General features: G+C 46.2%; 3 protein-coding genes across 3 annotated transcripts; 1 reads left to right on the top strand and 2 right to left on the bottom strand.

Moving 5' to 3' along the window:
- Positions 1–5,007: 5,007 nt before the first annotated feature.
- LOC6506735 (SPRY domain-containing SOCS box protein 3) lies at positions 5,008–6,805 on the bottom strand. Its single transcript, XM_001957296.4, has 3 exons — positions 6,289–6,805; positions 5,411–5,972; positions 5,008–5,351 (listed from the first exon to the last, which is right to left on the bottom strand). Exons 1-3 carry the CDS (start codon positions 6,604–6,606, stop codon positions 5,212–5,214), a joined length of 1,020 nt encoding a protein of 339 aa, XP_001957332.1. The 5' UTR covers positions 6,607–6,805; the 3' UTR covers positions 5,008–5,211.
- A 388-nt stretch (positions 6,806–7,193) lies between these two features.
- On the top strand, positions 7,194–14,250 carry LOC6493237 (putative U5 small nuclear ribonucleoprotein 200 kDa helicase). The gene is made up of 6 exons (XM_001957297.4): positions 7,194–7,385; positions 7,477–8,172; positions 8,230–12,973; positions 13,039–13,213; positions 13,270–13,552; positions 13,611–14,250. The coding sequence occupies exons 1-6, from the start codon at positions 7,341–7,343 to the stop codon at positions 14,094–14,096; spliced, it is 6,429 nt and encodes a 2,142-aa protein (XP_001957333.1). The 5' UTR covers positions 7,194–7,340; the 3' UTR covers positions 14,097–14,250.
- A 55-nt stretch (positions 14,251–14,305) lies between these two features.
- Positions 14,306–15,785, bottom strand: LOC6506734 (ATP-dependent RNA helicase glh-2). The gene is made up of 2 exons (XM_001957298.4): positions 15,300–15,785; positions 14,306–15,180 (listed from the first exon to the last, which is right to left on the bottom strand). The coding sequence occupies exons 1-2, from the start codon at positions 15,415–15,417 to the stop codon at positions 14,405–14,407; spliced, it is 894 nt and encodes a 297-aa protein (XP_001957334.1). The 5' UTR covers positions 15,418–15,785; the 3' UTR covers positions 14,306–14,404.
- Positions 15,786–16,070: the final 285 nt, after the last annotated feature.

The raw sequence follows: 16,070 nt of genomic DNA, 5'->3' as shown, positions 1-16,070 counted from the left end.
GCCAATTTTTATCTGAACAAAAAGTGTCGTACCTTTCTGGACTCAGCAAACATAGTAGAACTTTTCCTCATCAAAGGAATTCCCTTAAAGTGATTTTGAAAATTTTCGATATTTTTCAAGGGGTCCCACCTCAAAATTTTGAGATTGCGGAATATCCTGCTCTTCGATTATTTTCCCCCCTTCCGATTGGCATAGCTCTGCCAATTTTTATCTGAACAAAAAGTGTCGTACCTTTCTGGAATCAGCAAACATAGTAGAACTTTTCCTCATCAAAGGAATTCCCTTAAAGTGATTTTGAAAATTTGCGATATTTTTCAAGGGGTCCCCCTTCAAAATTTTGAGATTGCGGAATATCCTGCACTTCGATTATTTTCCCCACTTCCGATTGGCATAGCTCTGCCAATTTTTATCTGACCAAGAAGAGACGTACCATTCTGTAATCAGCGAACTTAGTAGAACTTTTCCTCATCGAAGGAATTCCCTTAAAGTGATTTTGAAAATTTTCGATATTTTTCAAGGGGTCCCCCTTCAAAATTTTGAGATTGCGGAATATCCTGCTCTTCGATTATTTCCCCCCTTCCGATCGGCATAGCTCTTCCAATTTTTATCTGACCAAGAAGAGCCGTACCATTTTGTAATCAGCGAACTTAGTAGAACTTTTCCTCATCAAAGGAATTCCCTTAAAGTGATTTTGAATATTTGAGATATTTTTCAAGGGGTCCCCCTTCAAAATTTTGAGATTGCGGAATATCCTGCTCTTCGATTATTTTCCCCCCTTCCGATTGGCATAGCTCTCCCAATTTTTATCTGAACAAAAAGTGTCGTACCTTTCTGGAATCAGCAAACATAGTAGCTCTTTTCCTCATCAAAGGAATTGCTTAAAAGTGATTTTGAAAATTTTCGATATTTTTCAAGGGGTCCCCCTTCAAAATTTTGAGATTGCGGAATATCCTGCACTTCGATTATTTTCCCCACTTCCGATTGGCATAGCTCTGCCAATTTTTATCTGACCAAGAAGAGACGTACCATTCTGTAATCAGCGAACTTAGTAGAACTTTTCCTCATCAAAGGAATTCCCTTAAAGTGATTTTGAAAATTTTCGATATTTTTAAAGGGGTCCCCCTTCAAAATTTTGAGATTGCGGAATATCCTGCTCTTCGATTATTTTCCCCCCTTCCGATTGGCATAGCTCTTCCAATTGTTATCTGACCAAGAAGAGCCGTACCATTCTGTAATCAGCGAACTTAGTATAACTTTTCCTCATCAAAGGAATTCCCTTAAAGTGATTTTGAATATTTTCGATATTTTTCAAGGGGTCCCCCTTCAAAATTTTGAGATTGCGGAATACCCTGCTCTTCGATTATTTCCCCCCTTCCGATCGGCATAGCTCTTCCAATTTTTATCTGACCAAGAAGAGCCGTACCATTTTGTAATCAGCGAACTTAGTAGAACTTTTCCTCATCAAAGGAATTCCCTTAAAGTGATTTTGAATATTTGCGATATTTTTCAAGGGGTCCCCCTTCAAAATTTTGAGATTGCGGAATATCCTGCTCTTCGATTATTTTCCCCCCTTCCGATTGGCATAGCTCTCCCAATTTTTATCTGAACAAAAAGTGTCGTACCTTTCTGGAATCAGCAAACATAGTAGCTCTTTTCCTCATCAAAGGAATTGCTTAAAAGTGATTTTGAAAATTTTCGATATTTTTCAAGGGGTCCCCCTTCAAAATTTTGAGATTGCGGAATATCCTGCACTTCGATTATTTTCCCCACTTCCGATTGGCATAGCTCTGCCAATTTTTATCTGACCAAGAAGAGACGTACCATTCTGTAATCAGCGAACTTAGTAGAACTTTTCCTCATCAAAGGAATTCCCTTAAAGTGATTTTGAAAATTTTCGATATTTTTCAAGGGGTCCCCCTTCAAAATTTTGAGATTGCGGAATATCCTGCTCTTCGATTATTTCCCCCCTTCCGATTGGCATAGCTCTTAGAATTTTTATCTGACCAAGAAGAGCCGTACCATTTTGTAATCAGCGAACTTAGTAGAACTTTTCCTTATCAAAGGAATTCCCTTAAATTGATTTTGAAAATTTGCGATATTTTTCAAGGGGTCCCTTCAAAATTTTGAGATTGCGGAATATCCTGCTCTTCGATTATTTTCCCCCCTTCCGATTAGCATAGCTCTCCCAATTTTTATCTGAACAAAAAGTGTCGTACCTTTCTGGAATCAGCAAACATAGTAGCTCTTTTCCTCATCAAAGGAATTGCTTAAAAGTGATTTTGAAAATTTTCGATATTTTTCAAGGGGTCCCCCTTCAAAATTTTGAGATTGCGGAATATCCTGCTCTTCGATTATTTCCCCCCTTCCGATCGGCATAGCTCTTCCAATTTTTATCTGACCAAGAAGAGCCGTACCATTTTGTAATCAGCGAACTTAGTAGAACTTTTCCTCATCAAAGGAATTCCCTTAAATTGATTTTGAAAATTTGCGATATTTTTCAAGGGGTCCCCCTTCAAAATTTTGAGATTGCGGAATATCCTGCTCTTCGATTATTTTCCCCCCTTCCGATTGGCATAGCTCTCCCAATTTTTATCTGAACAAAAAGTGTCGTACCTTTCTGGAATCAGCAAACATAGTAGCTCTTTTCCTCATCAAAGGAATTGCTTAAAAGTGATTTTGAAAATTTTCGATATTTTTCAAGGGGTCCCCCTTCAAAATTTTGAGATTGCGGAATATCCTGCACTTCGATTATTTTCCCCCCTTCCGATTGGCATAGCTCTGCCAATTTTTATCTGACCAAGAAGAGACGTACCATTCTGTAATCAGCGAACTTAGTAGAACTTTTCCTCATCAAAGGAATTCCCTTAAATTGATTTTGAAAATTTGCGATATTTTTCAAGGGGTCCCCCTTCAAAATTTTGAGATTGCGGAATATCCTGCTCTTCGATTATTTTCCCCCCTTCCGATTGGCATAGCTCTGCCAATTTTTATCTGAACAAAAAGTGTCGTACCTTTCTGGACTCAGCAAACATAGTAGAACTTTTCCTCATCAAAGGAATTCCCTTAAAGTGATTTTGAAAATTTTCGATATTTTTCAAGGGGTCCCACCTCAAAATTTTGAGATTGCGGAATATCCTGCTCTTCGATTATTTTCCCCACTTCCGATTGGCATAGCTCTGCCAATTTTTATCTGACCAAGAAGAGACGTACCATTCTGTAATCAGCGAACTTAGTAGAACTTTTCCTCATCAAAGGAATTCCCTTAAAGTGATTTTGAATATTTGAGATATTTTTCAAGGGGTCCCCCTTCAAAATTTTGAGATTGCGGAATATCCTGCTCTTCGATTATTTTCCCCCCTTCCGATTGGCATAGCTCTCCCAATTTTTATCTGAACAAAAAGTGTCGTACCTTTCTGGAATCAGCAAACATAGTAGCTCTTTTCCTCATCAAAGGAATTGCTTAAAAGTGATTTTGAAAATTTTCGATATTTTTCAAGGGGTCCCCCTTCAAAATTTTGAGATTGCGGAATATCCTGCACTTCGATTATTTTCCCCACTTCCGATTGGCATAGCTCTGCCAATTTTTATCTGACCAAGAAGAGACGTACCATTCTGTAATCAGCGAACTTAGTAGAACTTTTCCTCATCAAAGGAATTCCCTTAAAGTGATTTTGAAAATTTTCGATATTTTTCAAGGGGTCCCCCTTCAAAATTTTGAGATTGCGGAATATCCTGCTCTTCGATTATTTTCCCCCCTTCCGATTGGCATAGCTCTTCCAATTGTTATCTGACCAAGAAGAGCCGTACCATTCTGTAATCAGCGAACTTAGTATAACTTTTCCTCATCAAAGGAATTCCCTTAAAGTGATTTTGAATATTTTCGATATTTTTCAAGGGGTCCCCCTTCAAAATTTTGAGATTGCGGAATACCCTGCTCTTCGATTATTTCCCCCCTTCCGATCGGCATAGCTCTTCCAATTTTTATCTGACCAAGAAGAGCCGTACCATTTTGTAATCAGCGAACTTAGTAGAACTTTTCCTCATCAAAGGAATTCCCTTAAAGTGATTTTGAATATTTGCGATATTTTTCAAGGGGTCCCCCTTCAAAATTTTGAGATTGCGGAATATCCTGCTCTTCGATTATTTTCCCCCCTTCCGATTGGCATAGCTCTCCCAATTTTTATCTGAACAAAAAGTGTCGTACCTTTCTGGAATCAGCAAACATAGTAGCTCTTTTCCTCATCAAAGGAATTGCTTAAAAGTGATTTTGAAAATTTTCGATATTTTTCAAGGGGTCCCCCTTCAAAATTTTGAGATTGCGGAATATCCTGCACTTCGATTATTTTCCCCACTTCCGATTGGCATAGCTCTGCCAATTTTTATCTGACCAAGAAGAGACGTACCATTCTGTAATCAGCGAACTTAGTAGAACTTTTCCTCATCAAAGGAATTCCCTTAAAGTGATTTTGAAAATTTTCGATATTTTTCAAGGGGTCCCCCTTTAAAATTTTGAGATTGCGGAATATCCTGCTCTTCGATTATTTCCCCCCTTCCGATTGGCATAGCTCTTCCAATTTTTATCTGACCAAGAAGAGCCGTACCATTTTGTAATCAGCGAACTTTATAGAACTTTTCCTCATCAAAGGAATTCCCTTAAATTGATTTTGAAAATTTTCGATATTTTTCAAGGGGTCCCCCTTCAAAATTTTGAGATTGCGGAATATCCTGCACTTCGATTATTTTCCCCACTTCCGATTGGCATAGCTCTGCCAATTTTTATCTGACCAAGAAGAGACGTACCATTCTGTAATCAGCGAACTTAGTAGAACTTTTCCTCATCAAAGGAATTCCCTTAAAGTGATTATGAAAATTTTCGATATTTTTCAAGGGGTCACCCTTCAAAATTTTGAGATTGCGGAAGATCCTGCCCTTCGATTATTTTCCCCACTTCCGATTGGCATAGCTCTGCTATTTCTTTTCCAAAACCCACTTTAATATTCAGCGGAATACTTTAAATAAGTGATAAATTTATATTATATTCCATTTACTATTGATCCATTGTATTTTAACAACAAAATCGGACACATACGGCAATTGATAAGGTACATGAAAATATCAATTATTTTTTTTCTTAGTATAATAACATTCTATAAGCTTAGCATTAGATAAATAAATGCATTATTGATATAACTATGATATGGCAACTTCGATCTATAATAGGTAGTGGAAGTACTCGTCGCACATCTCGTGAACGGATGCTGCATGCTCCTCATCACCGCTTTCGCTTCTTCGTAAGGTAATCTTGTGGGCATTAGCGTACAAATCCTCGTCAATGTTCACATCGTCGGATTCTTTAAATGCATGAGTTGTAGTTGAGTTAATTATTCGGATAAAGAATTGATTGACTCACCCCTATATTTTTGCTTGCGACTCAACCGCAACTTAGAGCTGGACAACACTGCCTCATCACCTAGTTCGAATTCGTTTTCGTGGGATGTTCTAGAGTATCGAATCGGCGGCGCCATGAACCAATAGGCCTGCAGGATACCTTTGAGGCCAGGCATTTGACGAAGCTCCATTAGCTTTGCAGGCTGCTTGGCCATAGATTGGAAGGCACGCAATTGTAGTGTAACCGGCTGCGAGGTGCAATTGATCAGCCTTATCACAGATTTGGCTGCAGTGGAGCAGACCATCGGGTATATATCAACATCGGGATCCGTTGGAACGTTCGTGTAGGCCACTCCTAATGGCCTCCGATTAAGGTAGAACTCTAAATGTCCATTCGTGCGATCTAGGTAGACACCAATTAAGCATCCCTGGGAGAATTTCTGGCCATAGGGTATCTGCTCTCCACAATGTTGGACCCTGCCAGAGTAAGAGAATCCCCAGGACTGGGCATTGGTACCCAAAGCCGAGACGAAATGGAACTTGAACTGCTCTAAGTGGACGTTGCCGGTACCGATGCCGAACATCTAGGGATAAGAAAGAGGAAACCGATTATTGTAAGAATACACACCGATGTTTACATTGAACTTTTCTGCTTATCAGCTAGTTGAGCTGTCTAGAGAGATTTCCTTCTCTGGACGCGTCTGCTTCTCATATCTTATCGCTTCATTGTAATCTGTAATCCGTACAATGGAGCGAACAATTAAATCGTTTCCAATGGAATCGAGCACACCAGATGCCCTACAAGTTGTTCTATTTTCGTGTAGCGACTTTGACTGACTTTCATCTTAATCATTGGTTGTCAAGCCACTAAAGGGGTGATAACCCGACCTGACAACCTACCACATCTGTTCCAGCCAGTGCGGTAATGACTCGCATCTCCCAAAAGTGCACCATGCCCGGCTTTAGGGCATGCTCTCCTCTCACTATTGCCGTGCCCTGACTGAAGGTAGGATGAAAAATGATGTCCCTGTCGGTGACCAAAGCGTCCGACTCCTCGGATACATGCCATCTCCACGGGCTTACATTGCCAGGTACATCTTCGCCGCACCGGCACTTGACCAAATCTGGGATGTGACCCTTATGGTTGGTGACCTCAATGGAGTTCGGGAACGGACAGTCGCAGAATCCGCGGTTGCAGGCTTCTTGTTTCGGCAACATGTTGGAATGTTGGTACTTCTACTTCTGATGTGTTCCGCTTTCACTGGATGCACTGCAACTAATAGCATGTGACGGGCGCACTGATCTGGCACGAATGATTCAAGTTAAACCAGCTCCAGCCTCATATATAAGCGTTGGTGGCCCACCGGCGATCTGAACAGAAAACAAAAAACAATGCGATGTGTAAACATGGTCAAGAACCTAGGTTAGTGTGGCCAAGTTACTCAAATCATACATATATACCATATTCTTGTATTCAGTATATACACTGTTAATAAAAATTCAAGTTTTAAAATTTTAGAAATTATTATAAATATTTGTATTTCTTATAAATATACATATTTAATTTATTTTTAAAAATAAATTCATTTTTATAATTTGTTAAATATACCTACATATATTTCAATTGTTTCAAATTGAAACTATACAGTTTTTAAATGAGTTTTTACGAAACTTTAAACTTATATTTATTGTCTAAAAAACTCAGGGACCTAATGAAGTTTATTTAAAGTTTATCTTTATTTAAAAACAACTACTTTTATATATTATATTTAAAATATAAAAAACCCTCAGACGGTCACACTATTCGCATCCGCGTGAATGCAAAAAATGCAACTCTGTGTATTGTGGCCAAACAGCGGCTTTTTCTGGGTCTATCTTTTGGAAAAACTTGAGAATTAGTTTAATTTAAGTTATTTTAAGCATTAAAAACCCTTGAATACACATTAATCGACATGGCGGATGCAGCAGCACGTCAGCTGCAGTACGAGTACAAGGCGGTAAGTGAAAAACAAGAACCAACAACATTGGCCGTTCCATGCGGCGTCTCGAAAATTTCACCAAGGTGGCTAATGTGTTTTTATCTTTCAGAACTCCAATCTTGTGCTGCAAGCCGATGTCCGACTCATCGAACGACCACGTCGCGATGAGGCTACTGGTGAGGTGTGCTCCCTAGTGGGAAAACTGGACGGCACCCGGATGGGCGATCGGTACCAGCGCACCAAGCCGGAGAAGACAGAGGAGCGCAAGGTGAAGCGGCAGAAGCGGGACGAGGCTCAGTACGACTTCGAGCGCATGAAGGGTGCCACGCTGCTGTCCGAGGGCATCGATGAGATGGTGGGCATAGTCTATCGCCCCAAAACGCAGGAAACCCGTCAGACCTACGAGGTCCTGTTGAGCTTCATCCAGGAGGCCCTCGGGGACCAGCCCAGGGATATCCTGTGCGGAGCCGCTGACGAGATCCTGGCCGTACTAAAAAATGATCGCCTGAAGGATCGGGAGCGCAAGAGGGACGTGGACAGTCTGTTGGGATCAGTGACCGATGAGAGATTTGCATTGCTGGTCAATCTCGGCAAGAAGATAACAGACTTTGGCAGTGAGGCAGTCAATGCCTTGACTGCAGCTCCGAACAACGAGGAGCAGATCGACGAGACATACGGCATCAACGTGCAGTTCGAGGAGTCTGAGGAGGAGAGCGACAACGACATGTACGGCGAGATCCGCGATGACGACGCCCAGGATGAGGGCGAAGAGGCTCGGATTGATCACACACTGCACGCCGAAAACGTAAGTGATTCAAATAACGTGGAATTTCTCCCAATTTATAAACATTTCCATCCACAGCTGGCCAACGAAGAGGCTGCCAACAATGTGAAGAAAGATCGCACCCTCCATCCTCTGGACATTGACGCCTACTGGTTGCAACGTTGCCTGAGCAAGTTCTACAAGGATGCCATGGTGTCGCAGAGTAAGGCAGCCGATGTGCTTAAGATCCTGAAAGACGCCGCCGATGAGCGCGACTGCGAGAACCAGTTGGTGCTTCTGCTCGGGTATGACTGCTTTGACTTCATAAAACAGCTGAAGCTTAACCGCCAGATGATTCTCTACTGCACAATGCTGGCATCGGCTCAGACGGACAGTGAGCGGCAGAGAATCCGCGAAAAGATGCGCGGCAACTCAGCACTGGCGAAGATTCTCAGGCAATTGGATACCGGAAAGGCCGAAGAACAGGAGGAGGGCGAAACCAGAGGCAGCAAACGTGGCAAGGGCGATGCCGAAGATGGTGGAGCTGCTGCAGCAGGTCAGGTGGCCGGCGTACGACAGCTTCTAGAGTTGGATGAGCTGGCCTTCACCCAAGGATCCCACTTCATGGCCAACAAGCGCTGTCAGCTTCCCGATGGTTCCTACAGGAAACAGCGCAAGGGCTACGAGGAGGTGCATGTGCCTGCCCTGAAGCCAGTGCCCTTCGATGACAACGAGGAGCTGCAGCCCGTGGACAAGCTTCCCAAGTATGTTCAACCCGTTTTCGAAGGCTTTAAAACTCTCAATCGCATCCAGAGCCGCCTGTACAAAGCCGCCCTAGACAGTGACGAAAACATGCTGCTGTGTGCGCCCACTGGAGCGGGTAAAACCAATGTAGCCCTGCTCACCATGATGCGAGAGATCGGCAAGCACATAAACGAGGACGGCACCATCAATGCCCAGGACTTTAAGATCATTTACGTGGCTCCCATGAAGTCGTTGGTGCAGGAAATGGTGGGTAACTTCGGTAGGCGCCTTTCCTGCTACAATCTTACCGTTTCCGAGCTCACAGGAGATCACCAGCTGACCAGGGAGCAGATTGCCGCCACCCAGGTGATTGTGTGCACGCCGGAAAAGTGGGATATCATCACTCGAAAGGGCGGAGAGCGCACATTCGTCAGTCTGGTGCGATTGGTCATTATTGATGAAATCCATTTGCTGCACGATGAACGTGGTCCGGTTTTGGAAGCACTGGTGGCTCGTACCATTAGGAACATTGAGACCACGCAGGAGGAGGTGCGACTGGTGGGATTGTCTGCTACTCTGCCGAACTACCAAGATGTGGCCACCTTCTTGAGAGTGAAGCCGGACAAAGGGCTCTTCTACTTCGACAACAGCTACCGGCCGGTGTCCCTGGAGCAGCAGTACATCGGTGTGACGGAGAAGAAGGCTCTGAAGCGGTTCCAAGTCATGAACGAGATTGTGTACGAGAAGACCATGGAGCATGCTGGCCGGAACCAAGTCTTGGTGTTTGTGCACTCCCGCAAGGAGACCGGCAAAACAGCCAGGGCAGTGAGGGACATGTGCCTGGAACAGGATACCCTCGGCAGCTTTCTTAGAGAAGGATCTGCCAGTATGGAAGTGCTGCGCACGGAGGCAGAACAGGTTAAGAACACTGAGCTGAAGGAACTTCTCCCCTATGGCTTCGCCATCCATCATGCCGGAATGACGCGTGTGGATCGTACCCTGGTGGAGGATCTCTTCGCGGATCGGCACATCCAGGTGCTAGTGTCCACTGCCACTTTGGCCTGGGGTGTGAATCTGCCCGCGCACACGGTAATCATCAAGGGAACCCAGGTCTACAACCCGGAGAAGGGGCGCTGGGTGGAGCTAAGCGCGTTGGATGTTCTGCAGATGTTGGGACGCGCGGGTCGGCCCCAGTACGACACCAAGGGTGAGGGCATCCTTATAACCAACCACAGCGAGCTGCAGTTCTATCTCTCCCTGCTCAACCAGCAGCTGCCCATCGAGTCCCAGTTTATATCCAAGCTGCCAGACATGCTGAACGCTGAGATTGTGCTGGGAACTGTCCAGCATCTTCAGGATGCTGTCAACTGGCTGGGCTACACTTATTTGTACATCCGTATGCTGAGAAATCCGACTCTGTACGGAGTATCCCATGATGCTATCAAAGCAGATCCCTTGCTGGAACAACATCGGGCGGATCTTCTGCACACCGCCGCCTGCTGCCTGGAAAGGAGCGGCCTCATTAAGTACGAACGCAAGACTGGCCACTTCCAGGTGACCGATTTGGGACGCATTGCCTCGCATTACTACCTCACCCACGAAACCATGTTGACCTACAACCAGCTCCTGAAGCAAACTCTTAGCGAGATCGAGCTATTCCGCGTCTTTTCGTTGTCCTCCGAATTCCGGCACATCTCGGTAAGGGAGGAGGAGAAACTGGAGCTGCAGAAGCTGATGGAAAGAGTGCCCATACCCATCAAGGAATCAATTGAGGAACACAGCGCAAAGGTGAATGTTCTGCTCCAGGCCTACATATCCCAGCTGAAGCTGGAGGGTTTCGCCTTGATGTCCGACATGGTTTTCATTACCCAGTCCGCAGCCCGTTTGATGCGGGCCATTTTCGAGATCGTTCTGACCAGAGGATGGGCTCAGTTGGCGGACAAAACACTGACGCTCTGCAAGATGATCGATCGCAGGATGTGGCAGTCTATGACGCCACTCAGGCAGTTCAAGAAGATGCCCGATGAAATAGCCAAGAAGCTGGAGAAGAAACACTTCCCATGGGCCAGGCTCTATGATTTGGAGCCCCATGAGCTGGGTGAGCTCATAAGGGTGCCCAAATTGGGCAAAACCATACACAAGTTTGTGCATCAGTTCCCGAAACTGGAGCTCTCCACTCACATCCAACCGATTACTAGGGGAACTCTCAGAGTGGAGCTCACGATCACTCCGGATTTCCAGTGGGATGAAAAAGTCCACGGGGCGTCTGAGGGCTTTTGGGTGCTGATCGAGGATGTAGACTCTGAGCTCATCTTGCACCACGAGTTCTTCCTGCTGAAGCAGAAGTATTCCCAGGACGAGCACCAGCTGAAGTTCTTCGTGCCCGTTTTCGAGCCCCTGCCGCCGCAGTACTTCCTCCGAATCGTTTCTGATCGGTGGATCGGGGCAGAGACCCAATTGCCCGTGTCATTCCGCCATCTCATCCTGCCCGAGAAGAACATGCCGCCGACAGAGCTTCTGGATCTGCAGCCGCTGCCCATCAGTGCTCTCCGGCAGCCCAAGTTCGAGGCATTCTATTCGCAGCGATTCCCGCAGTTCAATCCCATCCAGACGCAGGTCTTCAATGCCGTTTACAACAGCGATGAGAACGTATTCGTGGGAGCCCCCACTGGCTCGGGAAAGATGACCATTGCCGAGTTTGCCATCATGCGCCTGTTTACCACGCAGTCGGATGCGAGATGTGTGTACTTGGTTTCCCAGGAGGCTCTGGCGGATCTGGTCTTTGCCGATTGGCACGGAAAGTTCGGCTCCCTGGACATTAAGGTGGTGAAGCTAACGGGAGAAACGGGAACGGATCTGAAGCTGATAGCCAAGGGCCAACTGGTGATCACCACGGCGGACAAGTGGGATGTGCTCTCTCGCAGATGGAAGCAGAGGAAGAACGTCCAGCTGGTGAACCTCTTCATTGTGGATGAACTGCAGCTGGTGGGAGGTGAAGAAGGCCCGGTCTTGGAGATCGTCTGCTCCCGAATGCGCTACATAAGCTCACAGATTGAAAAACAGATCCGGATAGTGGCCCTGTCAGCCTCTCTGACGGACGCAAGGGATGTGGCCCAGTGGCTGGGATGCAATCCCAATGCCACCTTCAACTTCCACCCGAGTGTCCGGCCCATTCCTTTGGAGTTGCACATCCAGGGATTCAATGTCACGCACAACGCCACTAGGATCGCCACCATGTCCAAGCCGGTGTACAATGCCATTTTGAAATACAGTTCCCACAAGCCGGTCATCGTGTTTGTTTCGTCCAGGAAGCAGGCGAGGCTCACGGCTATTGACGTCCTGACCTACGCTGCCTCGGATTTGCAGCCGAATCGTTTCTTCCACGCGGAGGAGGAGGACATCAAGCCCTTCCTGGAGCGAATGACGGATAAGACTTTAAAGGAAACCCTAGCCCAGGGAGTCGCCTATCTGCATGAGGGTCTTTCCGCCTCCGATCACCGCTTGGTGGAGCAGCTCTTCGATTCGGGAGCGGTGCAAGTGGCCGTGGTCTCGAAGGATCTCTGCTGGGGCATGAGCATCTCCGCGCATTTGGTGATCATTATGGACACGCAGTTCTACAATGGCAAGAACCATTCCTACGAGGACTATCCCATCACGGACGTGCTGCAGATGATTGGCAGGGCGAATCGACCCAATGAGGACGCGGATGCCAAGTGCGTGCTGATGTGCCAGAGCAGCAAGAAGGACTTCTTTAAGAAGTTCATCAACGAGCCGTTGCCCATCGAGAGTCATTTGGATCACCGCATGCACGATCATTTCAACGCCGAGGTGGTGACCAAGACAATTGAAAACAAGCAGGATGCCGTGGACTACCTCACCTGGACGTTCCTCTACCGAAGGCTCACGCAGAATCCCAACTACTACAATCTGCAGGGTGTCACGCATCGCCACCTCTCCGATCATCTGTCCGAGCTCGTGGAGAATACCCTGAGCGACTTGGAACAATCCAAGTGTATCAGCGTTGAGGACGACATGGACACTCTGCCCCTCAATCTGGGCATGATTGCGGCCTACTATTACATAAACTACACAACAATTGGTAAGGAGGAGGGCGTGTTCCATTCCTAACCCAATCCTTACACTAATATAAACTTTTCTATTCAGAACTCTTCAGTTTGTCGCTGAACAGCAAGACCAAAGTGCGAGGCCTGCTGGAGATCATCTCGTCGGCCGCCGAGTACGAGGATGTGGTAGTTAGACACCATGAAGAACAAGTCCTGCGCACTCTCTCCCAGCGCCTGCCAAACAAGCTCACTGGCCCCAATGAAACGGCACCCAAGTAAGCCCACTCCATATAAGGATCTACGATATATTCTAATTTTAATATCCTTTCAGATTCAATGATCCGCATATCAAGACCAATTTGCTGCTGCAGGCACATCTTTCGCGTCTGCAACTGGGACCTGAACTCCAGGGCGATACGGAGCAGATCCTGAGCAAGGCCATCCGTCTCATCCAAGCCTGTGTGGATGTGCTGAGCTCGAACGGCTGGCTCTCCCCGGCGGTGGCTGCCATGGAGCTGGCTCAGATGGTTACCCAGGCAATGTGGAGCAAGGACTCGTACCTGCGACAGCTACCGCACTTTAGTGCCGAAATCGTCAAGCGGTGCACAGAAAAGGTGAGGCAGAAGAATGAACTCCTCCTAAAGATTCCAAACTTATCTTTTATAATTTTAGAAAATCGAAACCGTTTTCGACATCATGGAGCTAGAGGATGAGGACCGTTCGCGTCTGCTGCAGCTTTCTGATTCGCAAATGGCAGATGTAGCTCGCTTCTGTAATCGCTATCCCAACATCGAGCTCAACTATGAGGTGGTGGACAAGGATCGCATTAACTCTGGCTCAACGGTCAATGTGGTGGTTCAACTGGAACGCGAGGACGAAGTCACTGGCCCAGTTATTGCGCCCTTCTTCCCCCAGAAACGCGAAGAGGGCTGGTGGGTCGTTATCGGTGATCCGAAGTCCAACTCCCTGCTCTCCATCAAGCGCCTCACGCTCCAGCAGAAGGCCAAGGTCAAGCTGGACTTTGTGGCGCCCAGTCCGGGCAAGCATGATTACACCTTGTACTACATGAGTGATTCCTACTTGGGCTGCGATCAGGAGTACAAGTTCTCCATCGAGGTGGGCGATTTCCAGTCGGAAAGCGAGAGCGAGTCGGATTAAAGAAGTTAAGAGACAATTTATTTGGATTACTTTTAGTAATAATTTCGAAATGATTACCCATCCCATCCCATCTTGGTAGTTTATGTAAAGTGAACCGTGTAGGAATTTGTGCAAGAACAAATTTTTAAAAATATATTACTTAAAATTTCAAAAACTGTTTGAACTTTAAGGATTATAGGAATTAGGAACGGAAAGCAAAGATAATCCAATCATGATCATAAATATTTATTAGCACATTTTTTAAATTTTCCACAACTTTGCGACTGGTTATTAAGGAGGTACACTATTCTCCATGTGGATGCGTAGTTCTAGCGGCTCACAGACACCGCCGATCCGTGGCTGCTGCCCCTGTTGGCTCCTCCGTTGGCGAAACTGTTCGTCGAGCTAAAGTCGATGGTCTGGCCATTGGGCAGGTGATAGACCTGGCTCAAGGAGGCTCCGGCGGCGTTGCTGGGGCCAAAGGGTCCGAAGTTCTGCGACTGAGTAGCTGTGCTGGCGGAGGAGGCACCGAACGAGCCGTTGGCGCTCTGCGACTGGAAGCCCTGGGCCTGTCCGCTGGCTGCGGACGATCCTGAGTTCAGACCGTTGTTGTAGTTGCTGTGAGCAGCTCCGTTGGAGGCAGCCTGTTCTTGGTTGTAGCCGTTGGGTCCGAGGGGTCCAAGCGGATTCAGCTGGACATTAGCGTTGGCATTACCGCCATTGGGTCCGGCACCCACATCAACGCCTGCCTTGGTTCCTCCGGCTCCGGCTGAAGTGCCAGCCTCGACATTACCGCCTTGGTTTCCACGGTGGCTGCCTCCGAATCCCTGATTACCACCAAAGCCGCCTCCAAATCCCTGGTTACCACCGAATCCACCTCCGAAGCCGGGATTTCCGCCGAATCCGTTTCCAAATCCAGGATTTCCAGCATATTGGCCACCAAAGCCGGGATTTCCGAACTGGCGCTTCACGCGCTTGTGGGTGCTGTAGATGCTCAGTCCTTGGTCCTCGGCCGACCGCACACGCCTCACCTGAGGGTTGGACTTTGGTTTAATGTACAAAGCGGACTCCACGACCACTTCCTCAATAGTGGCTCCCTTTGTGGCTGTAATTTAAAATGATATTTTTCTCTGTTCAATTAAAATTGATATTTTTTGATACTTAAAAGATTTAAAATCTATTTAATTCCCTGAAAATATCGAGTCATCCTCTTCCATAACTTACGCAACTCATCCTCCGCCGTCTGGACCTGCTTCTCGTTTCGCTGCCTCAGTTGGGGAAATGCCGAGACGGATCCCAGACAGATGAGGGCCAGTACCAGCACCAGAATCGAGCGATTCATTTTGGATTCTTCGATTAGATTTGATTCTTCGGGGAGGAACACGTCCGCTGGCTAGGCTGCTTGGCGAACAACTGTTCGGTCTATCTCCGCCTTTTGGCGATCAACTCTCACTTTTCAATCACCACGGGGGGCCTCCCCTGTGTGCGGCGGCGCTAATTGCTTCTATCAATATTCAAATGTTTCGGCAAATCCGAACAAAATACAAATAATAATAGAAACAGGCTTGTATAATCAAACGATTTTTGGCACATGTAACCGCTGCAAACAGTTAATAATTTATTATGTAGGAAAAAACACAAAACGGGTGTACAAAAGCCGAAACCGGTTTAAAGTTAAAGCTCATGTAGGAACTAGTTTGGTTTTCTTTTGTTTATTTTTTATTTCTGGGTGCTTCGGTTTTTTGCTTCTCTTGGATTTCCTTTTCGGGAAACAGATGTTGCCCAGAACTTTTACGGGCAATCAGAGCGGAGGCGGAGATTCCCTTCATGTGTATGTGTGGCCGCGACTGGGGGGCATCCCAATGAACTTATGTCTGAGATTTCTCAATGCTGGCGATAAGAGAGCAGTCTCGTCTGGATCAGTGGGTTAAGAAAAGATTACAGAATGATCACTTAGATCTCAAAATAATATTCTACATATTAAGTTAATAGTAC

The sequence above is a fragment of the Drosophila ananassae genome, chromosome 2R, assembly GCF_017639315.1.
Source record: "Drosophila ananassae strain 14024-0371.13 chromosome 2R, ASM1763931v2, whole genome shotgun sequence".
NCBI lineage: Eukaryota > Metazoa > Arthropoda > Insecta > Diptera > Drosophilidae > Drosophila > Drosophila ananassae.
The sequence above is the reverse complement of the archived record's forward strand: the minus strand, read 5'-3'. Positions and strand labels throughout refer to the sequence as shown.

Excerpts from the sequence above, each read along its gene's own strand:
- LOC6506734 (XM_001957298.4), bottom strand. The coding sequence starts at position 15,417 with ATGAATCGCTCGATTCTGGTGCTGGTACTGGCCCTCATCTGTCTGGGA. Across the intron at positions 15,181-15,299 it reads GACGGCGGAGGATGAGTTGC|CCACAAAGGGAGCCACTATT; the intron begins GTAAGTTATGGA and ends TTTAAATTACAG.
- LOC6506735 (XM_001957296.4), bottom strand. The coding sequence starts at position 6,606 with ATGTTGCCGAAACAAGAAGCCTGCAACCGCGGATTCTGCGACTGTCCG. Across the intron at positions 5,973-6,288 it reads CACTGGCTGGAACAGATGTG|ATGTTCGGCATCGGTACCGG; the intron begins GTAGGTTGTCAG and ends TCTTATCCCTAG. Across the intron at positions 5,352-5,410 it reads TCGCAAGCAAAAATATAGGG|AATCCGACGATGTGAACATT; the intron begins GTGAGTCAATCA and ends ATGCATTTAAAG.
- LOC6493237 (XM_001957297.4), top strand. The coding sequence starts at position 7,341 with ATGGCGGATGCAGCAGCACGTCAGCTGCAGTACGAGTACAAGGCG. Across the intron at positions 13,214-13,269 it reads CCCAATGAAACGGCACCCAA|ATTCAATGATCCGCATATCA; the intron begins GTAAGCCCACTC and ends ATATCCTTTCAG. Across the intron at positions 13,553-13,610 it reads TCAAGCGGTGCACAGAAAAG|AAAATCGAAACCGTTTTCGA; the intron begins GTGAGGCAGAAG and ends TTATAATTTTAG.